The sequence below is a fragment of the Neomonachus schauinslandi genome, chromosome 4 (assembly GCF_002201575.2).
Source record: "Neomonachus schauinslandi chromosome 4, ASM220157v2, whole genome shotgun sequence".
NCBI classification, from domain to species: domain Eukaryota; kingdom Metazoa; phylum Chordata; class Mammalia; order Carnivora; family Phocidae; genus Neomonachus; species Neomonachus schauinslandi.
In genome coordinates, this window is record NC_058406.1 from 46,234,869 (window position 1) to 46,258,633 (window position 23,765).

At 37.1% G+C, this 23,765-nt stretch overlaps 1 protein-coding gene across 3 annotated transcripts in view; it reads right to left on the reverse strand.

Moving 5' to 3' along the window:
* Positions 1–2,467: 2,467 nt before the first annotated feature.
* OMA1 (OMA1 zinc metallopeptidase) overlaps positions 2,468–23,765 on the reverse strand; it is an 89,159-nt gene continuing 67,861 nt past the window's right edge. For all 3 annotated transcript variants that reach the window (XM_021683946.1, XM_021683948.2, XM_021683947.1), the window contains 2 exons: positions 22,097–22,246; positions 2,468–2,917 (listed from right to left, as the gene is read on the reverse strand). In XM_021683946.1, coding sequence (XP_021539621.1) covers positions 2,705–2,917; positions 22,097–22,246 — 363 coding nt within the window. In that variant the 3' untranslated portion in view covers positions 2,468–2,704. The remainder of the gene's footprint in view (positions 2,918–22,096; positions 22,247–23,765) is intronic.

A 23,765-nucleotide genomic window follows, 5' to 3' on the forward strand; every position in this document is an offset into this window, starting at 1 on the left:
GTCATTTGCCTTAATCATCATGTCAGCCTATGAGGTAAGATCTCTTATCCCCATTTTACAAATGAATAAATGAGGGTTAGAGAGCTGAAGTGACTTGCCCAGGGTCCCATGGCTACAAAGAGGCAGAGATTTCATAAAGTATCTTTCTTTCTTATTTTTCATTATCCTTTGACCAGATGATGTTGAGTGTATGGTATCAGTAAAATACTAATTGAATACCCATAATGTGCCAAAAATTATTAGGTACTAGAGACATAGCAGTAAATATACATATTCTCTTTGAGTTTAGTTTTAGAGGACTGTCCTACAACTACCCAGATTACAGGAGAGATTAGATTGAATTTGTGCCTTGTATTTATTGGCATCGTGCTCCTAACCACTGAGCAACTAGCCAATGACACCCTAATCCTCTGGTGAAAAACCCTGACACTATGGTATGCAATTAAATGCAGAACTTAGGTCTCTTCTATATACAACTTAGAGCATACATATACATATTACATTCCAACTGCTATTTAATTTCTCTTAAAACCCTGAGCTGAAATGTAACATTTCTTTTACATTTATTGATCTCATGGGTTAAAAAAATCTTTTTCATATGCGCTATAAAGGTATTCTCTCTATATTTTCTCTGCTCTTTTTTTTTTTTTTTAAAGATTTTATTTATTTTTTAGAGAGCGAGCGAGAGAGAAACAGCATGAGAGGGGAGAGGGTCAGAGGGAGAAGCAGGCTCCCCGCTCAGCGGGGAGCCCGATGTGGGACTCGATCCCAGGACCCTGGGATCATGACCTGAGCCGAAGGCAGACGCTTAACCATCTGAGCCACCCAGGCGCCCTTCTCTGCTCTTTCTAACATGTCAACTTGTATGTTTCCTAGGAAGTCTGAACAGTACAATTAGATGTGATAATGGGATGGAAGGAAAAATAGACTAGGGCTTCCACTACACTATTTTTTAGGAAATCTACAGGGAAATCTAATGGTGTGCTTTACTATTTACCCCTAGGTGACATTCTCCAAATGTCTTTACATGTTATGGAGTGCCTTTGATGGAACTGCAATCCTAGGAGTGTGAACGATGACTAGGAGAACAGTTCATCTGAACCTCCTCCTTACAAGTGTTGTCTTGCGTGCAGATAAGAAATTCCTCACCAGCAATCTCCAGTAAGCCTGAAAAATTTAAAGAGCCCCTGAAATTCTCTTAACAACTAGGTACATATTGTGTCTAAGGAAATGTGTCAGGACACATCCCAAATGAGAAGTCACGGGCTTTCAAAGGCAGGGGGAGAGGTTGTACTCTCCTAACCTGCCTTACCCAGGCTTTTCATGTAGTTTGCGAGAGAAGGGTCTGAGAGGAGGAAAGCCATCCTGCAGGTAAGTGATCCTGATTTTATTATTAGATTTTTACCTGTACTGAAGCCATACATGAGGAAACTAACATGCACCTGAGGATGGCGCTGGTTCCCTCTGATAGCTCAGCCTTAGATACCTTTGAGTTGTGGAGACGGACGGACATGCAGTCAGATCTAGGTTTGCTCTTTCTAGACGAGTGGCACTGGATGTACTACGTAACCACTCCAATCCGGGTTCTCACTGTGAAAGGAGACTGCTGCAACCTACTTCATGGGGTCTGGGAATAGACTGGCCCAACTCTGAATAGACACTCAATAGACGATCGTTTCTTTCCCCTTTAATTCTTAAGAAACTATGTAATATAATGTGTTTCAAGAAAAATGTCCCTCAACATCACTAGACTTCACCAGTTTGGAAGTACAAATAATTTTATACAAATAATACATTTTAGAAATTTATTTCCAAACTAATATAATAATGTCTGAGTACCACCAGAGATGTGCCTTATGCTCCCTGACCCATCTTCTTCCAGCCTTTTGCTCATGTCTGCTGCCCAGGGAGATCCAGTTGGGGGCGACACCTTCTCCTGCCCCTCCTGGTGGTTCCTTCAGTGAGAACAGGGTGGTTGTCTTCTCTGAGAACTCCGGAGATTCCCAAAGCATAGTATTGTGAAGGAGCCAAGATGACACAACTTTCTGTCAGGACTTCAGAACATCGGCGGCACACTGGGTCTGCAAGGAAATGACCCTCTCTTACCATTTTGTTTCACACTTTGTTGCCTGGACCACGACGAGCACTACTTTTGCCTCCTATGAAAACAGCTTCTTTAGCTTCTCCCTACATATCCCATTTTCCCTCAGAGTCCATAAGCGAGGAGCAGGAAATTCTCCATCCCACGGTCCCCTCTTCCACATAATCCTATCCCAGGGCAAATCAATTTCTGCAAACAGATGCTTCAGATTGTCAGCTTCCCAGTTCATCATAACCACCCAGACTCTGAACCCCAGTTTAGGCTCGGCTGGAACTCTCTCCACTCTCTCCACAGAATTACTGCACATTCCGATTTCTCATCCACTAGAGGTCTGCCTTCCAAATGAAAAGCAAGTATGAGACAGAGTAAAATGTGTAATATAAATTTATTCTGTGATATTTTCCTCATTGAAGATACTTTAAAATAGATTAAAATACATCAATATTTCATGAAAATACCTAGAATTTAGATAATACTTGTAATATACATGATTTGACCCTGAATATACATTTTTTTATTTCAAACATCATTTTTAAAAAAATAACATAAAAATGGTAACGAATGCTGCATTCTTCATATATCCCATGTCTCATAAATTTTAATTCAACTGCCAGTTCTTTTCTCAACTATATATGTTAAGGGTATTTGCTTCTGTTGTTGAATGGTGAGAGTATCCATTTTCTGTTTCTCGGCAGTGATTTTTAGGTCTTCTTTCTCTGATTCTTCCAGGAAATGCTTCATGCTGAGTTTGAATAGTAATCGAGGGTCTGGTCCAGAAAGTGGTGGGCAATTACAGATCTCTCTAATTTTAAGAGCCTATAAATAAAGAATACAATACAACATATATATTTATTTATAAACAAAATATATATACAAAATATATTTATTTAAATTTATTTATTTATACATTTAAATTTTTCAAAATTATTCCAGTAATTCCTAATATGCTTTTTGTAAAACAATGAAATATAAGAATACATTCTCTATTTTTGGAATAAAAGGTATCTTAATTATAACACATGAAAGAGAACCATACAGAAATTCATGGTACATAGTTACATTTTCTTTTTTTTTTTAAAGATTTTATTTATTTATTTGAGAGAGAGGCTGAGAGAGAGAGAGCATGAGAGGGGGGAGGGTCGGGAGGGTCAGAGGGAGAAGCAGACTCCCTGCCGAGCAGGGAGCCCGATGCGGGACTCGATCCAGGGACTCCAGGATCATGACCTGAGCCGAAGGCAGTCGTCCAACCAACTGAGCCACCCAGGCGCCCCCATAGTTACATTTTCAATATTTGTTCACATAGCAACATATTTGAAACAAACAAATCTGCAGTGACTGCCCGATGTCCTATTGGGGATAAACAAGCCTTCTTAGAGGTGTCTCTATGATTTCAGTCAAATAAGGCCTGACTGTGAGAATACCCATCCAGATTTAAAAAGATTAAGACTCAGAAACAAAAACAAGAGCATACAGAAGTGTGAACATACTGAAAAAAGACACACATAACTAGGGCAGTCTGCGGGAGCACGGATGCTAATAACCCAGAAAAGTAAGCAAATCAAAACCATAATTTTTAATTCCAGGAAAAATAAAATGCTATAGGAAAAGTAATCACAGTCTACAACATGGGTCAGCTGTGACTGGTGTTTACAGTTTTAAAAGCACTGAATCTTGATTTACCCCAAATCACAACTCAATACTGGGAAGAGGGAGAGTTGGATCATGTGTGTGTGCGCACAGGGTGTGCCAGTGATAAGGGGAACCTTAGTTTTCATCCTCTGCAGGGGAAAGTAAATTGGCAATGCCTAAAATTGAAAAGTTAGGAAGTAGCAATAGAAGTATGTTTGTTATGTAGCCACAGTGGGAAATACCAAAAGAATCATTTAAGAGAGCTGAAGATGGTTACCCTTAAAAAACTGAGGGCAGGGTAGGGGGACTGCTGCTTTAAATAAGTAGACTTGGAGACCCGGTGATTCTTTAAAGTGGCTTACATAAATGACTTTAAGACACAAAAACTAAAATAGAAAATTTTTAAGGAAAAAACATTTTATATCTAAGGAGGGGTTAAAAGAAAGATATTTAGGGGAGGGACCTAGTTTAATTTTTTATTTCTTCCCTTGACATGCATCACTATAAAAAAGTTAGAAGTAAGTAAAAAGCAGGGAAGCAGACAGTCTTTGTGGGGATAGTAAAATTTTGGAAAGATTAGCCCAGCGAGGACTCACTGATAAAATAATGATGGCGGTGGGAGGGGTTGCTGCTTGGAGGGGGGCCCAGGGAGGAGGGAAGGAGGTGGGGAGAGCTGAAGGACATGAAGGAAGAGGTCACATGGATACCTGGAAGAAGAGCATTCCAAGAAGCACCAGCAGGGAGTGCAAGGACCTGAGATGGAAGCACGCCTGGACTGTTCTGGAACAGTGAGGAAGCTAGTGCAGCTGGAGCCAGGCGGGGGAAGGGCAGGAGCAGATTATGGAGGATCTCATGTGCCATGGTAAGGATTTTAGGTTTTACCATGAGTGAGCCTACCCCTGATATTTGTGGGGTCCATGGCAAGAATGTAATTGGAGGATCAGATACCAAGTGTTTAAATATCTAAAAGCGGTTAAGTCAAGCTAATAAACTACTATGAAAAATATGTTCTACTCCCGTACTTTGAGGAATACACATTCAAAATGACCCTGAAGGCTGGGTCCAAAATTAGAATTCTTGAATTCTGCAATGTGTAAGGTTGCAGGGAGCCTGCCCACCTCCTGCCACTGACCTGCTGTCCACTCCCTTCTCCTCCCATCCCTGGCTTAGTGGGCACTGTGAGGGGCCTTGTGTGCATGTATCCAAGGGAAGAGATCCACACAGGCCCCAGAAGCAGGTTCAAAGGTGTTTGGGCAAGGAATTCCATTATCCCAAATACCCAGAGTGCACTGGTAGGGGCACAGGTTCTTAGGAATATTCCTTCAAGTTCCACAAGAGAGGAAGGCATGCAGCCAGAGGCAAACCAGAAAAAGGTCTTCTAAATGGATGAGGCCATGGGAGGAGATTGGGTCTAGGAACACTTGTGATTCTGAAGGAGGTTATGAGTTACCAAAATAACTAACAAGGAAAAAGCATTAAAGTGAAATTCTGTGGTGACAGGGCCTTATTTGATTTTCTTTGTATCTCACAATCATCCATTGAGCATTAAAAAAAATTTCATTAAAGTAAACTGAAAAATCAAGAAAATGTTTCACAACTATAGCACTGAAGTAAACAGAAAGTCAGAGCCTCAGCTAAATGGCACCCTACTGTCCAAACCCAGCTACCTTTGAGAGCGGAAGCTGCTATCAAGCTTTACACTGAGACACCCAGCACAGACTGAGACTGCCCTGGCAAAACGGGGACACACAGGCTACTCTTGCTCTAACTCCTTTACAGCCACGGTGATGTCCTTTTCCAAGGAGAAGCTGTTATGTGATGCCTACTGTATCACATGCCTAAGACGTTCACTGGGGTCAGTAAAGGGGCAAGTGTGGAGTCCAGCACGTAACAGCGGGTACAGCTGAGTGGAGCAAAGAGAAATGCAAAGCAGCAAACAAAGGGAAAAGCAGAATGCCATCGAATCTTTTATATTCAGCAAAAGCTCTCCTCTCTCCCCTAAGTTCTTTTTCAGTATTTTTACATTCAGCCAATATTTATAGAACACCACACTGAGGTGCTAGGCACACATCAGTCTGAATAAATAGTCATGATCCCTGCCCTCACACAATTTACTTTGCATTTCCCCATTATGGGGCATTTGAATTGTTTCCATCGTTTTATTTTATTTGGCTTTAATAAATTACCCTATAGGGGAGCCTGGGTGAATCAGTCTGTTAAACATCTGCCTGCGGCTCAGGTCATGATCTCAGGGTCCTGGGATCAAGCCCCATGTCAGCTCCCTGCTCAACGGAAGCCTACTTCTCCCTCTCCCTCTGCCCCTCCCACCACTCCTCCTCTCTCTCTCCCTCTCAAATAAATTCTTTTTTTTTTTTAAAGATTTTATTTTATTTATTTGACAGAGAGAGACACAGCGAGAGAGGGAACACAAGCAGGGGTAGGGAGAAGCAGGCCTCCCGTGGAGCAGGGAGCCTGATGCGGGGCTTGATGCCAGGACGCCGGGATCACGACCTGAGCCGAAGGCAGACGCTTAACGACTGAGCCACCCAGGCGCCCTCAAATAAATTCTTTAAAAAAATTTTTTAAATTACCCTATGAAAATCTTTGCTTAAAGAAAAAATGTTATAGGGGCGCCTGGGTGGCTCAGTTGGTTAAGCGACTGCCTTCGGCTCAGGTCATGATCCTGGAGTCCCGGGATCGAGTCCCACATCGGGCTCCCTGCTCGGCGGGGAGTCTGCTTCTCCCTCTGACCCTCCTCCCTCTCATGCTCTCTGTCTCTCATTCTCTCTCTCGCAAATAAATAAAATCTTAAAAAACAACAACAACAAAAAAAATGTTATAACTTCCATTTGGATTTACTTGAAGTACACCCCCCAAAATAGAATGACCTGAACAGAGTATAATTTCAGTTTATATAGAACCAGACTGCTTTCTATCAGAAAGGCTTTACCAGCTTATAATGTCTTCAGCATATAGGCCTACCTAAGTTATTCATAATCAGTGTAAGATTTAATGATTTTTATCTAGATAACCGTATCATTTCAAACTTCAGAATCCTTAAGAATCATCAGCTACAGTTTACAGATTGAGCAAATCGAACCCCAGAAAGGTTGTGACTGGCAGGGAACAAAAAATTGCTTGGCAAACACTTACTGCAGCTTTATTTACAACTGCCAAAACTTGGAGCAACCAAATGTCCTTCAGTAGGTGAATGGATAAATAATCTGTGTTATATCTAGACAGTGGAATATTATTGAGTGCTAAGAAGAAATGATCTATCAAGCTATGAAAACACATGAAGGAAACTTAAATGCATATTTTTAAGCACAAAAAAAAATCTATCTAAAAAGGCTATATAGCATATGATTCCTACTATAAACATAACATTTTGGAAAAGGCAAACTATGGAGATACCAAAAAGATCCATGGTTGTCGGGGCTAAGCAGGGAGAGAGGGACCAATAGACAGAGTATTTTTAGGGCAATGAAACTACTCTGTGTGACACTGTAATGGTGAATACAAGTCATTATATTTGTCAAAACCCACAGAATATACACCAAGAGTGAAGCCTAATACAAACTAGGGACTTTGGGTCATAAAGATGGGTCAGTGTAGGTTCATCTTTTGTAATAAATGCACCATTCTGGTGCAGGACTTTGACAGTGGGGGAAACTGAGCAGAGGCAAGGGGTATATATTTCTCCTGTACCCTCCATGAAATTTTGCTGTGAACCTAAAATTGCTCTTAAAAATAGTCTAATTAAAAAAAAAAAATTAAGGGGGCATAGAAGCAAAAAGGCTTAGAAAAAAAGGGATTAGAACCACTTCTGTTGTTTTTGTTTTTGATGCTTTTACATTACAATGCTTTTGTACTTTTTTTTGCACCACAGTTTGTTTCTTAAGTAAATCTTTTACTTAAAAAAATGTCCTCTTAAGATGTCTAAGCTATGCTTCATTGCGAGGAAAACTATATATTCTTCATAAAGTTTTTCTCTTAACATTTTTACATGTGATGTTTCTCTCCAACTATCTGTCAAAACAAAATTCTAGGGACGCCTGGGTGGCTCAGTCATTAAGCGTCTGCCTTCGGCTCAGGTCTTGATCCCCATGATCCCAGGGTCCTGGGATGGAGTCCAGCATCAGGCTCCTTGCTCAGCAGGGAGGCTGCTTCTCCCTCTGCCTGCCGCTCCCCACTGCTTGTGCTCGCTCTCTCTCTGACAAATAAATAAATAAAATATCTAAAAAAAATAAAATAGTCAATTTCTTTAAAAAAAAATCTATTACAGACCATACACATTTCTATCAAATCTTCATCTATTCTGCATAGTAAGATTTTATCACATATGTTGGTAAATTTTTATTTTTTACTTTCCTTTCCACATTTTTTTATTTCAGGGTGTCAACATCTTTTATTTTTATAAATTCAAATCTATTTTATTAAATGCACTTATTAGTGTATTATGCTAAGTGAAATGAGTCAACCAGAGAAAGACAATTATCATAAGGTTTCACTCATATGTAGAATATAAGATACAGGGCAGAGGATCATAACGGAAGGGAGGGAAAACTGAATGGGAAGAAATCAGAGAGGGAGACAAACCATGAGAGACTCTTGACTCCAGGAAACAAACTGAGGGTTGCTGGAGGGGATGTGGGTGGGGGGATGGGGTAAATGGGTGATGGGCATTAAGGAGGGCATTTGATGTGATGAGCACTGGGTGTTATACACAACTAATGAATCACTGAACACTACATCAAAAACTAATGATGTATACTACATGTTGGTTATTGAATTTAAATTAAAAAAAGATGCTAACAAATGATACTTTTTAACCAGGTGAAAAAAAAATAAACGAACTTATTAAATATCTCCTTAAAAGTGAGCAACATTTTCCCACTATACAACTAAAATATGCCTTTCTGTTGCCTTTATTTTGTTTTCTGCATTTAACTTTATGCACTACACATAACAGGTACTTAATAAATGCATGCTGAATTTTAAAGAAACACCTATAGAACACAAGCTATGAATAAATCATTATGATAAATGTCATAGGGAAAACACTGAGTTGAGAGAATAGGAGAAAGCAAGAATGTACTCTAATAGCAAAAACATACAGTTCCCAAGAGAGAATCCCAAGGAAGACCGGAGTTAAATATGGAATTGGCCAGCCTACAGATTCCTACTAGAAGTGAAAGAAATGAACATATACTGTTCACTTTCTATGTACCTTCCACTGTACCAGGTATTTTATTTATGTTATCTCTATTGGTGTTATGGTAGGAAGCAGTTCTGAAATTTTTAACCCAATATTATTTTACTTCTCTTGCCTATTATGACCTATCATGCAATCATGTAATGAATATTCATTAAGCATCTCAGAAACTGTCACAGGCACTAGGGAGACAGCAGTGAACAAGGGCCTTACATTCTGCGAGGAGACAGACAATAAACAAGTAGTAAACAAGATCGATTTAGTTAAGTACATGAAGAAACAAAACCGTAAACTTTGTTAGAGAATGACTGCACAGAAGAAGGGCTATTTGAGACTGGGGGAATCAAGGAAAGCCTCCGAAGGGAGATGGTGTTTGGGTAACAAGAGCTGAAGGAAGAATATTTCAGGCAGAGAAGTCAGCAACTAGAGGAGCAGTGAGAAGAAAACAAGCTCAGTATGAAATAACTGGACTCAAGGAAAACCTGGGGAAGAGGGACATGTGAAAAAGTTGGAGAAGGAAGCAGTGGCCAAATTACCTGACTTAAAGACAGCGGGAGTTTGGATTTTTATCCTGAATTCGAGAGATGCCACTAAAAGGTTTTACACAGGGAAACAACAATTAAAAGATCATTCCGGCTACTGTACTGCAAACAGGCTGTTGTTAGGGGATGAGGTGAAAAACAATAGGAAGATTAAAATATGAGATGACTGCAGTTAATCCAGGCGAAGGGTGACGGTGGTGGTGAAGGGGCAGTAGACAAGATCTTCTTGTGGGTAGGATATAGAGAAGGAATCAAAAATGAGTCCTGAGTTCCTTCCTCTGTGTTAACAGCACTGCCTTTATTACGCTACCCATGTATCTGAGGATAATTTACTTGCTCCGAGTAAATAATTATTGTTACCTAGTACTGTACTGTTTGCTGGTTAATGACCCCAGTCTATAAATTCTTTTAAAAGTGGTATTTTTATCAATTTGTCAAAACAAAATGTTCACAAAATGCATCAGATAATTAACAATGTCCCTTTCTATATTTTGAAGCTAGAGTTAATTATTCACTGAATAACTGTTCTTTAAACTTCCGAAAAATTCTCCAAAGTAAATCCCCATCAGGGCTAGGTGCTCTTTTCTTTGCTAATTTGTAATGACTCTGGGTTTGTGATACAGTTGTTTTTATTTATTTAATTATACCTTACCTCTTCAAAAATTAATTTGAGGAGGTACATTCTAGTTACAATTTCTACTTCTAGCTGTATCCACTTTGGCAGTTCTCTCTCACACACACACACAGGCATGCATACACTTTAATTACTTCTGATTTTGACCTGAGCCATTAACATCATCTACCTAAAAATAATATTCTCTCAAGTATTTTGGTTTTCCTGGATGTTAATTATCATAGCTCTTCTCCTGATCCTATTTACCTTTTACTCTTTGTCTAAATAAATGACTTGATAATTTTCACTTTGACAAAATTTCTGAAAAAAAACAACTCTTATAATTTTATTTCTGCTTAATTTTATTTTCCCTGTCTGGGGCACACTATGTGTATCAATTTTGTTTCTCTTTTTCTGTCTAATAGAGACATTTAAATTGGTAAAGTGTTTTTTTTTACATATAGGTTTGACAGCAATCCATGAAAATACAACTACAACCATTACAAATTTTTTTTTATTCTAAGGCAGCTCTTATTGTTATGGATTTCTTGTCTTATACATACAAGAATTTTATTTTAATTTTCATGTGGCTGCCCATACTTTAATTTTTGTTATATTAATTTTAATATATTATGTTCTGATAATTTGAACCATAACATTTTTATATTAAGTATACATATTTTTGTTCAAGTTAATGACCAATATTTTTCTGAAAGATGTATGTACATTTGGAAAAAAAATACATCTCTTTCTTAGCATTTAGTTTTTTGTGTCAGTTGAATCTTATTTATCGTACTTTCAACTCAATTCTTTATTAGTTCCTTACTTATCTGTGGTTTTCTAAGAATAGCAGGGTGCAAGCTAGAATCACAATCATATATAAACAGAACAAACTACAAATTCTATCTAATTCTTGATCATCTGGATTCTGGAAGGAGAACTCCAGCTACTAAGTACTTTACTGGTATATTGTTCTATGTGTTCCATGTGTTAAGGGATCTTCTATCTTCAAAGAAAGAAAAGTGGGTTTGGCTAGATAGCACACCAAAGTGTATTACTTCCACTGGTTTTTGTTTGTTTGTTTGTTTTATTTCTTTTACCCTAAACTCTTACACTTCTCCAAAATATAAAAGGTAAGATCTAAAGTCATTCTTACTCATATGCATCTTTATATTTTCTCTTTACACTTGGCAGCTTATAAAATCCTATCTCTGCAATGAAGTTAAACACTTGGCAAATTTAAATATCTAGGCATTGTCATTTCAGGGCATCTCAGGCATGATGCTCTGGGGTTCTAAAAACCCATCTTGAGAAATGTTATCTAAATCAAACGTGTTATAGAAACCACAGTCAAAGAAATTAAGACATAAACGAAGGTACTGGTGTTTTCTACTGTTCTATGTAGCTTGATTTCATGTTTTTTCAGTGTTCTTCCATTTTTCAGACTTTTTTTAGCTTTGGGTGTTTTAATTTGGCTGTGCTATGTTCCTTTATCTCCAGCATCAATGAGTCTTTGCTCTGGGGGATCAATTCTGTTCTTCACAACCTCCACTGAAAGTTTTACAGCTTGTCTGCTGTATTCACAAGTTTAGCAATTTTCTGGAACGGATGTATCTTATATTTGTAAAGTCATTCTTTCTTCTTCTGTCACTTTCAATGTAGTTAAATCAGCCTTCTCATGCCAGCTTCAGGGGGCACCTAGGCTGTCCTCTCCAATGTAGGAAAGCTTTTAAATTATACCTGAGATTTGTTTTTTTTAGATTTTTTTTACTCTTTGAAGCTTATCTTACTGGAAGAAAATGGGCATTTCAGAGGCTTTTTGTTGTTGTTATTGTTAGATTTAGTTTGGATGAAGGTCTTTGTGGTGTTATTAGTTAAGGACACTCATACACAAAATGTCTATTAAATACAATTACCTATGATCATCTTTCTTTTCAACTCTTATTAAAATCTTTCTGATTTTTTAAAAATCTCTCCCATCTACCTCTTACATCTACTCTTGCATAGGAGAAAAATGTGGCTGCAACATCTTTTCTTCCATTAGATTTAATTTGGCTGGTCTGAGTTCCTTCTTCACTGTTCTGTATAGATTCCTCCTGAAGACGCACACACAGGTTAGCCTTTTGAGACAGAGGACAATGATAGTTCCCCTCAATCAAAGACACTTCTCAGGGTGTTGAAAAACTGGATATTGGGGCGCCTGGGTGGCTCAGTTGGTTAAGCGACTGCCTTCGGCTCAGGTCATGATCCTGGAGTCCCGGGATCGAGTCCCGCATCGGGCTCCCTGCTCGGCAGGGAGTCTGCTTCTCCCTCTGACCTTCCTCCCTCTTATGCTCTCTGTCTCTCATTCTCTCTCTCAAATAAATAAATAAAATCTTGAAAAAAAAAAAAAAAGAAAAACTGGGTATTTATGGAGTGCTAAATCATTACCCTACAACCACTTGCTGGCCAGACGAGGGAAAACCATATCGACAAAGGAAGGGGCAGGCCATCACCATCCAAACCCCTGATCAAATGTGGCATCACTAAATGTGAGCAGCCAGATCAAGAGAATCCTGATGTAAAACAATATGAAGCACAGCTGCACTGCCTATAAAATATTTTTGCCAAAATTTAACTTCTGTTTACAGGTATACAGAGAAACAAGTGTTAAAAAAAAAAAGAGAAAGAGAGAGAGACCACAGGCCCAAAATAGACTCAATTGTGGTAAGCCCCACATCAGCAAACCAAGACTTAACAGCTAACCTAACTGCAGTTTCAACCTCTTCCAAAATGGAACCTCAAACCAGTAAATCTGGAATTTCCCAGTCAGCATTTAGTGAGGTAATCTGCCAGATAGACCCCTTCCGTCCCACAAAGAAAGATGAGGTAACTCCTCTTTCCTTGTCCCTGCCCCTTGCTGCTTACAAAAGTCTCTCATTTTATTCAATTTTTTGGAGCTCCTTTCTAATGCTAGAAGGATGCTGCCCAATTCACAAACTGCTGAATAAAACCAATTTGGTCTTTAAATTTACTCAGTTGAATTTTGTTTTTTAACACAAATTAGATGATATCACAAAAAAGCAATCACATAAATCTAGAATGTGAGGCTAGATTTATTCAACAAGTCAACGGCATATTTAAAAACAAACAAAAACAAAGGGAGGGGCCACTGTTCTGAAGTCAAAGAGACAAGTGACAAAATAATCAAATGCAACACATGAATTTGATGGACCAGGATTTGAATAAACCAACAGTAAAACTATATTTTGAGAAAGAAAAATCTGCATATGGACAGGATATTTATTTATTTATTTATTTATTTATTTAAAGATTTTATTTATTTATTTGACAAGAGAGAGAGGCAGCGAGAGAGGGAACACAAGCAAGAGGAGTGTGAGAGGGAGAAACAGGCCTCCCGCGGAGCAGGGAGCCCGACGCGGGGCTCGATCCCAGGACCCCGGGATCACGACCCGAGCCAAAGGCAGATGCTTAATGACTGAGCCACCCAGGCGCCCCAGGATATTTATTTTTAATAAGGAATTACCATAAATTTTCTTAGGAATAATAGTATAACTGCGGATGAAAATGGTACTACTTTCTAAAATACATATTGGAGTAACTGGGGAGAAAGCCCTCATGTCTGGCATTTACATTAAAATTCTAATGGGAAAAAATAAGAGGAGATTCAAATGAAGCAAGTTACAAAACGGTTGATACTAATGAATGTGAGCGGAAAATGAGGATTCATTAAATTATTCAAATTATTCTCTATCTTTACATGTGTTTTTAAGATTTATAATAAAAAAATCTTTTAAAGATGTTTTTCCTCTCTATCCTCCATTTTCCTGTCATTTCTGCATTTCTGTGACTTCATTCTTGATTTTATATCTATACCTTTAGTTCAAAATAATTCATGAAAGGTTTAAATGTTTTTCCTTGAAGGGGTACAGAAAAAGTCTCCCTAAAATGTGCCATTTTGGCACATGGACTATTTTGAGTTGAAGGCAATAAACCCCAGTGGGCTCAAGAGTAGATTTTGCTCCTCTCTTAACTACCTAGAAGAATATAAATTGGGGGGTCTTTCCCAGAATAAGAGTTATTACCAGAAATAAATTTTATCTGAGTGACCCATCTGTATGAAAGAGCAAACATCTCATTACCAAATATCTGCTCTTCTTCTTACTGCCCTGGTGAATTGCTCTCCTCCCCTTTGAAGCCCCAGGGCCTTATCCCATTCCTTAGCGCAGAATGGCATATATACTTCATTTTACCTGTCTTTGAATCTCTCATGTATGTGGTGTTCCCATATGTACAAAATTAAATTTGTTTTTCTCCTGTTAATCTATCTCATGTCAATTTAATTTAGACCAGCCAGAAGAACCTTTGAAGGGTAGATAAAAATGTTTTCTTCCCAACATCCTGAAAAAATGAAACCAATCCCTTTATACCCCCCTTGAAGCTCTCTCCCTTAATTTCTAAAGGCAAGCAAAAACTAAAAAAAAAAAAAAAAAAAAAAGCCTAGGATTTTAACTAACCTCAATCAAAAACTCACTGGAAACAAATTTAACAGGAATGAATGAGAACAGTAGTTTGTTACTTTAAGAGAAAGAAAAGAAATACAATAAGGATAATGGCTATGTGGCTACTTACAAATAACAAAACAAAAACTTCTATTTATATATTAGCCTTACAGGATGATTTTAGTGTCTTTACTTGAAAGGCAAATGGATGACAATAGAAAATAAAAACAGAAGAAACTGTGAAAGACTTTGAAGTGGGCAAAAAAGAACACTGGATATCCTATCAAGTGCATCCTTGAGTGTCACCTCTGCCTTTCAAGGCCTTAGAGCTGTTTTACAACTCCATAATCTGTAGAATACTAATAACAACGCAAATAATACAAGTCTGCAGAAATGTAAGCGAACTGTCTGGTGGAATGCAAACTGATCATTGCCTCATGAATAGATCAGTTTTCCATCTGTCTGTAAAGTCGGTTCAGCATTCCTGATTGTCTATATACCTATGGTTCTGAAATTCTCCCGTCAGCTAGCTGTAACATATTACTGGCTCTCTCAGTAATAATAAGTTAAAGAAAATCTCAGATATTGTTCATCTTATATTTATGTAAGTCACGATTTTACCTTTAAAAATGTTTTCCAATTCATTTCATTTCCTTTCATAATAAACTGCAATGGAAATTGGAATCATTGACTAGTGTTTGAAGTGGTCTAAAAAAGTTAATTATTTAAGTAACTAAAAATTTTAATAAATACAAAAAATTTAAAAATTAAGTTCACCTTGACACATGTCAATTTTCCTCTAGAATGATAAATAAGAAAAAGTTTTCAAATAAATTTTATAATCAACCACTCCTGACACAGGAGAACAATATATTATGAAATGGCTGTATTTATTCCCAATAACAACCAAAGTATTTATGAAACTGCTGGTACACATCAGGATTCTTCTAGGCACTTCCTATCAAGTAAAATAGCAATTACTTATTCATAAAAAATAAAACCACAGTAATTAGATTTAAAAAAAGAAAAAAAAAAAACAGGAGAAAAAAATTAATGGCCAGAGAAGCTTCATAATTAGATTAAAAGCTTCCTTTGAAAGTAGAAACTAAGTCATTTCAAGAGAAAAAAAATCAACTCCATTTTTTAACACATTTTTCTAAAAATATCATACTTTTCTTTCCCCCTAAAAGCAATTTTTTCTAATGGCCCATTCACTTCAGCCTCAAGTAAATACACATCACATGCACCATAATATTTTTTTAAAGTTTTAGACAATGTTACTGTCAGGCTTCCTGGCTTTATATGATTCAGAGGCCAATTCAATTACAGTAGCTGCTATGATATTTGCCTTTTCCTCAACACTCTCCATGTCAGACAAAATGAAATTCTGTAAGGTGAACAGTGTACGTTTGTGTACACTGGCCAACAATGACATTTCACTTCAATGTTAAACACTCATATTTTCTACTCATGAGATGTATAATATTAATGATTTATGCATTTACTTTGTCCAATTATAAATGCATAAGAATGATTTACAAGATCTCAACCCCCAGATTCCTGAAAGTTTAAAGAATTCAAGATAAAATGAGATTAAAATGAATGCATTTACAGCCTGCCAGTATCTACAAAAACTGAATGCAGTAAATTTGAACACCAAGATTTAAAAAACAGCTTACAAATAAGGCTGACGTTGAAAGTCCTAAGAGTCATTAAAAAATAAATCCTATTCAAAATTATTATAATAACATAACCCTAAACAACAGTAAGGCCAAATGAAATGTTTTTCCTATACATTCTATCATTCCCCAACTCCTTCCCCCAACCAAGAAAAGGATGGCAGAGAGTGAGTCAGTGAGAGAAACAGAAAATAAAAAATTCAGTCTAAATGCTTCCGGTTGTAAAATAAATCTTTCAAGTAAATTTCTATCCTGGGTTATCATACCATTGCCTTTATTCACATCTATTCATCCATATTTTATAACAATCTTTACAGAAAGAAAGTTAAATAAGGGATCTCTTTCAAGGACAACTTATGTTATACATAAATTTAAAATCTGAACAGTGTTAAGTATAATTTTAAAACTGTCATAAAATTAAACATCAACAGGTTGATTTAACATCTGTTCTTCAATTTTTCACCCAAGTTGTTATGGTAACCAAAATGCGTGGAATATTTGTTTCCTAAATTTAACTGATTATTTCAAGTAAATAAAATTATAGCATATCTCTTATTAACTACAAATATTATTAATACTCAAGTAAATAAAATTATAGCATATCATCTCTTATTAACTACAAACATTATTAATACTATAACCCTGTATTTATCATTTTTAAATGCTGGTAGATTACAGGATTATATTTAACTAGGTATTTATGCATGCTTTATCTCAGAATACACATTAAAAAATAGCAAAGGTGTAGTTTTTTCTAACTTGGGGGCATTTTCTTGATTTTTTTTTTTTTTTTAATTTTTTTTTTTTTTTTATTCTTATGTTAATCCCCATACATTACATCATTAGTTTTAGATGAAGTGTTCCATGATTCATTGTTTGTGCATAACACCCAGTGCTCCATGCAGAACGTGCCCTCCTCAGTACCCACCACCAGGCTAACCCATCCTCCCACCCCCCTCCCCTCTAGAACCCTCAGTTTGTTTTTCAGAGTCCATCGTCTCTCATGGTTCGTCTACCCCTCCGATTTCCCCCGCTTCATTCTTCCCCTCCCGCTACCTTCTTCTTCTTCTTTTTTTTTTTTTTCTTAACATATATTGCGTTATTTGTTTCAGAGGTACAGATCTGAGATTCAACAGTCTTGCAAAATTCACAGCACTTACCAGAGCACATACCCTCCCCAGTGTCTATCACCCAGTCACCCCATCCTTCCCACCCCACCCCCCACTCCAGCAACTGTTAGTTTGTTTCCTGAGATTAAGAATTCCTCATATCAGTGAGATCATATGATACTTGTCTTTCTCTGATTGACTTATTTCACTCAACATCATTTTCTTGATTTTAAAAGCAAGACAAAACAAGGAACCAGTCTATTTTCTGAACGACATACTATATTAAAATACTTCAAAATTATATGATTTTAGTGCTTTGTAGAGGAGCTACAGATCACATTCTCTCCAAACAGAAGTCAATCCTGTTACTCCTCTAGTGCTCTGCTCCAAACTTTCCACTGGTGTCCCATCTGTGACCAAAAGCCAAAGTCCTCACACTGGCTTCAAAACCTGCACTCTCCACTTTCCATTGCTTACCCCATCCAGCCACATTGGTCTCCTTGCTGTCCCTCAAATACACCAGGCTCACTCCGACCTCAAGGCCTGGTACTTACTATTTCTTCTGCCTGGAAGGGTGTTCGCCTAGGAAGTCACATGGCTCATTCTTTCATTTATTTCATTCTTCCTTCAAATACCATCTTCTCAGTGAAACCTTCTCTGACTAACCCCATTTCAAACAGCTGTTCCAGGACCTTGACCACCTCTGCTCACACATTACCTACCCACTATGGAGTGGACTGTTGCCCCCTACCCCAGATTCTTATGTTGAAGCCTTAACCTCCAATGTGATGACAGTATTTGAAGATGGGGAGATGAGGTAATTTAGGTTTAGAAGAGGTTATGAGGGTGGAGCCCTCATGAAAGAATTAACATGCCCTTATAAGAAAAGGCTAAGTCAAGTGTAGTATCTGTTCTTATCAGTTTAATAAGAAAAGGAAGAGACACCAACACACTCACTCTCTCCACCAGGTGAGGACACAATGTTTTAGAAGACAGCCGTCTGCAAGCCAGAAAGACCTCACCAGAAACTGAATCTGCCAGAAAATTACTGGACTTCTAGCCTTCAGAATTATGAAAAAATTAATTGCTATTGCTTAAGCCAGAACCTTGACCTTGGACTTCTACCCTTCAGAACTGTGAAAAAATAAATTTCTGTTGCTTAAGCCACCCAGTCTCTGGTATTTTGCTACGGCAGCCCAAGCTGACTAATACATTGTTCTTCCTTTATTTTCTTCATTAACACTCATTACTGACTAGTATACAATATATCAGTGATCTATTCTATACATTACTAATTAATGCTATTTATTGTCTGTCTCCCTTTACTGCATAAGCTTCATGAGGACAGGGATTTTTGTGTAATTTGTTCACAACACTTGTAACACCTATGGTCTGGCCTAACACATGATCAATAAATAATTGTTGAATGCACCAAGTATAGATTTAAAATATCTTAAATCTTGATATGCTATGGTAGGAAATAATAAATTTCTTTGATGATATTCAGGGAATCCAGTAAGAAATAAAAAATACACAATCTTCAGTAAGTTAATTTTTTTTAAAAAATCAAAATTATCAAGATTTATCATAGAACCAAAGAATCTTACTTTCCTGATTTTCTTGATCTTTTCTCCTCCTATAAATCTGATTTACTACAGGCTCAATCTTCTTCCTACCAATTAAATATGTAAACTACTTTATACTGTTAACCTCTGTCCAGGATCTTTTTCTCTGTTTACTTCCTAAGTGAATTCATCTACTCTGCTTCAACTATCACCTTTTTCAGGTGACTCTGAAATCCTCATCTCTTGCCTAGATTTCTCTGTGTTCTGGTGCTGTATTCCCAACTACCTCTGAGATGTGTACATCAATTCAGGCATACTGTCAGGAGCTTTAGGTAGAATATAACACTGTATTCACGTAAATGGAGGAAAAAAAAAACCTTAAATAAAATTTAACTACAACAACAACAAAAGTAGTCCTTAGTAGTAGTCTATAGACTCAGATAATTCTATATATTGCCTGAGGAATCACTTTGTTTCATTATAGAAATTAGAATGGTAGGGAATTCCAATCCCCCTCATGCTTATCACTACTTGACATTCTAATTAACAGTATACTCTTGCACTATCAGCTTCACTTCAACCACTGAATTATTCCCAATATTGTAGTAGAGTTTTATTGCTTTCAAATTGAATTTAATCACTTGGGGGCAAAATGTAAGAAATTATATGAGGTTTTCAAATTAAGTTTCTGAACTAGGATAGTTTATTTTTAGAAGGAAAAAAAAAATCTCCCAGTGTTTTTCATCATTGGTTCCCAAATAACATATTTGTTTCTCCAACCACTTTTCCTCATATTCACTAATCAATTCATTATTATTTTAAAGACTTCTCTAAAGCACATTTTTTACAGAATATAGGACAAGCTTCAGACGAAAGGTGGCTAGAATTCATTATCCAGCTTAAGCAAGCCATATATTTTTAGAATTTCACTGAGCAAAAATGCAAAGAAAGGAAATTCTAAAAGAAAACCATGTGGTTATTAGGAATTAAGAGACAGGCTAAACTTGCCAGGGCAGTAGAAGGCCCCTGGGTCGTAGGTATCACTGAGAAGACTCTCAGAGCCAGTGAGCTTCAGTACACATCAATTACTAACACAATATAATCCCAGTCCTATGTTGCCCTTTTAAGAGGAATTATTACTATATATTATATCAAGTAAATTTCACTGTTATTTCTTTCTCAAATATTTTTTTCTTCGAATTAGGAGTATAAATGAAATATATTTAGGAAAGGTCTTAAGAACCCATGTCTGGCTATTCCCAATGCTCATAAAAGGTACAAAGTATGCCCAAGCTGTGGACAAATTCTGATATCATCCCTTTCAAAATATATCCAAAATCTGACCACTTCTCTCACTCTCTTCTGTCTCCATAATGTCTTACCAGGATTTTTGCAAGAGCCTCCTAAATAGTCTCCCTGATTCCACCCTTGCCCCACTACAGTCCACTCTCCACACAGGAGCCCCAGTGATCACTATAAAACACATGAATCAGGTCAATTCACTCCTCTGCTGCTCACACCAGACCTGAGTGATGAGGAAACTAGCTTCCCTCATCACTTGAAATAAAAGACCTTACAGTGGTTTAGAAGACCCTTCATGGTCTGGTCCCCCTACATCTCAACCATTCTCCCCTCCTCCCTTACTCCATTCCACCTCCATGTCTTCCTGGCTATTCCCTGGACACATCAAACATACTCTCACTTTAGGTCCTGTGCACTGGCTGCTTCCTCAGCCTAAAAGACTCCCTCCATATATTCACAGGATTTGCTCCAGGGCTTTTCCAGATTCTATTCAGTGAGGCTCTCCTTGACACATGAACACAGACTAGTAAACCTTCTCTGCTGCCCAGCCCTCTCTACTACCTTTAACCTGCTTTATATTTCCCCCTCATGCTTATCACTACTTGACATACTACATGTATGTTTGTTTGTTTATTATTTGAATTATCTAATTAAAATGTTAGCTCCAAAAAAGCAAAGACTGTTTTGTTTTGTCCTTGCTCATTCCCCGGCAACAGAACACAGAACAGTAGATTAGAAATGAGTATCAACAAATACTGATCACATAAACGAATGAATGAATCTTGCGATTGTTTCTCATTCCAAACTAGATGCTGGCTATTATTCCTTCAAATTGCATACCACAACATTTTTACTTTTCTTGTAAGTCATATTCCCTGTTGTATTAAGAATCAATCTGTACTTATCTTAGCATGAAAGTATCAAGAACCATGTCTTATTTCTCTTTGTACCCCTGTACTTACTAGCATCATTTCTTTAACAGGAACCCAATATATCTTAAGCTGAATTTGAAGTCATACTGAAAGATAACTTTTATAATAACCTGGATCCCTTTTTATCCTTTAGCAAACAGACCAATACCAATTCTTAAATTCCTAAAGAATAGTCTGCTTTTATAACCAATCAGCAAATTTAGTTCAAGTGAAATAGGAGAGAGATGTAGCCTGGCTTAGACATGCCTGACATCCATCTTGTACCAATGTCATAACTACAGAAAACATCTTGAATGAAGTCAAAAGATTTTCAAAAGATAGTAAAAACTACTTGAGAGAAAGCTGCTTCAACTTGATCCATTGAATTCTACCAAAAAAGAAAGAATGCCACACAGCACATGCTTTATAAACAAATAAATAACCAAAAAGCAAACTAATACAAAGAGATTTTTTTTCTAAGAAAACAAATTCCAGCATCACTATCGAAATTAATAATTAATTGACAAATTTTGCACAGTTCATTAACTGGTATTTTTAACAAGCTTTTTAACAAAGCTTAAATCACCAAGAAAAGACTAAATTATGATCAGTATCTATGAAAAATACATACTTTGAGTTTTAGACTTTTGCCAAATCAGTTAAAATTAAAAGGTATGATTCTAAAAAGGTTAAACTTTCACCATCAAGAAAAGTCAACTAAACAGCAATTTATTCCCCAAGACTTGTGGACAAGCAGGATTTTTACTTTTCAGTCAAATCCTTTAAAAATCGAGAATCCATAATTACAGTGATCAAAATATTTGATAGGCTAGACTAGAACTCTCTTTTTCTAAGCACAAGAAGCAACTGCATTAAAAATAAATGATACAGTAAAAACAATGTCTTGCCTTATACAGTGTTAGCTCACCTGAGGTATGAGTCTATCCAAGTGCTCAGCTCGATTTCCATGAGAAGGGTGTGTGGATAACCATTCTGGCAACTTGGGATGGCCCTGGAGGCTATCTGCAAATTCCATCTGCTGCCAAAACACTGAACTGGCTCTGACATCCACACAAGCCTAAAACCAGAATTAAAAAAAAAAATGAGCTTAGTTAATGAGAACATTTTTTAAAATTTAAATCATTATGTTTTAAAACTATTTTCTATCATTATTTGCAAATGACATATCTGATAAAAGGCTAGTATCCAAAATGTAAAAAGAACTTATAAAACTCAACATCCAAAAAACAATCCAATTAAAAATGGGCAGAAGACATGAACAGAGATTTATTTCTTCAAAGAATACATACAGACGGCCAACAGACACACGAAAAAAGATGCTCATCATCACATTATCAGTGAAATGCAAATCAAACCTACAATGAGATACCACCTGACACCTGTCAGAATGGCTAAAATCAAAAACACAAGAAACATCATGGACAAGGATGTGGAGAAAAAGGAACCCTCATGCACCACTGGTGGGAATGCAAAGTGGTGCAGCCACTGTGGAAAACTGTATGGAGGTTCCTCAAAGAGTTAAAAATAGAACTACCCTACAATCCTGCAATTGCACTACTGGGTATATACCCAAAAAATACAAGAACACTAATTCAAAGGGATATATGCATCGCTATGTTTATAGCAGCATTATTTATAATAGCCAAGATATGGAAGCAGCCCAAGTGTCCATTGATCAATGAATGGATAAAGATGTGGTTTAATACACACACAATGGATTATTACTGAGCCATCAAAAAGAACAAAATCTTGCCATTTGCAGTGACATGGATGGAGCTGGACAGCATAATGCTAAGCGAAATAAGTCAGAGAAAGACACCATAGGATTTCATTCATGTGCAATTTAAGAAACAAAACAAGGAAAGGGAAAAAAATAAGAGAAAGACAAACCAAGAAACAGACTCTTAACTATAGAGAACAAACTAATGATTACCAGAGGTGAGGAGGGTGGGGGGAAGGGTGAAATAGGTGATGGGGTAAGGAGTCCACTTATCATGATGAGCACTGAGTGTTGTATGGAACTGCTGAATCACTAAATTGTACACCTGAAACCAGTAGAACTCTGTATGTTAACTAGAATAAAAATAAAAACAACAAAAAAAAGCAAATGAAAAAGCAACAAGAAACAAAAAATAAAAGTGATTGCAATGAAAAAAAATATTTTCGGGCGCCTGGGTGGCTCAGTTGGTTAAGCGACTGCCTTCGGCTCAGGTCATAATCCTGGAGTCCCGGGATCGAGTCCCGCATCGGGCTCCCTGCTCGGCAGGGAGTCTGCTTCCCCCTCTACCCTCTTCCCTCTCGTGCTCTCTGTCTCTCATTCTCTCTCTCTCAAATAAATAAATAAAATCTTTAAAAAAAAAATATTTTCTTGCATTTTAATAAAAGTAGAATGTGCTCATTGCTTTAAAAAAAAACTCATACAATATGGTATTAGAGAAGCCCAAAACTCTCCCTATACAGCACTCACAGATAATCCCACTCCCAAATATAACCCACTATTTTCAGTATGACAGGTAATAAGAACACGTATTGAGGACAAAAATCTGCCATGCAAATTAATATTTTGTTTTCATAAA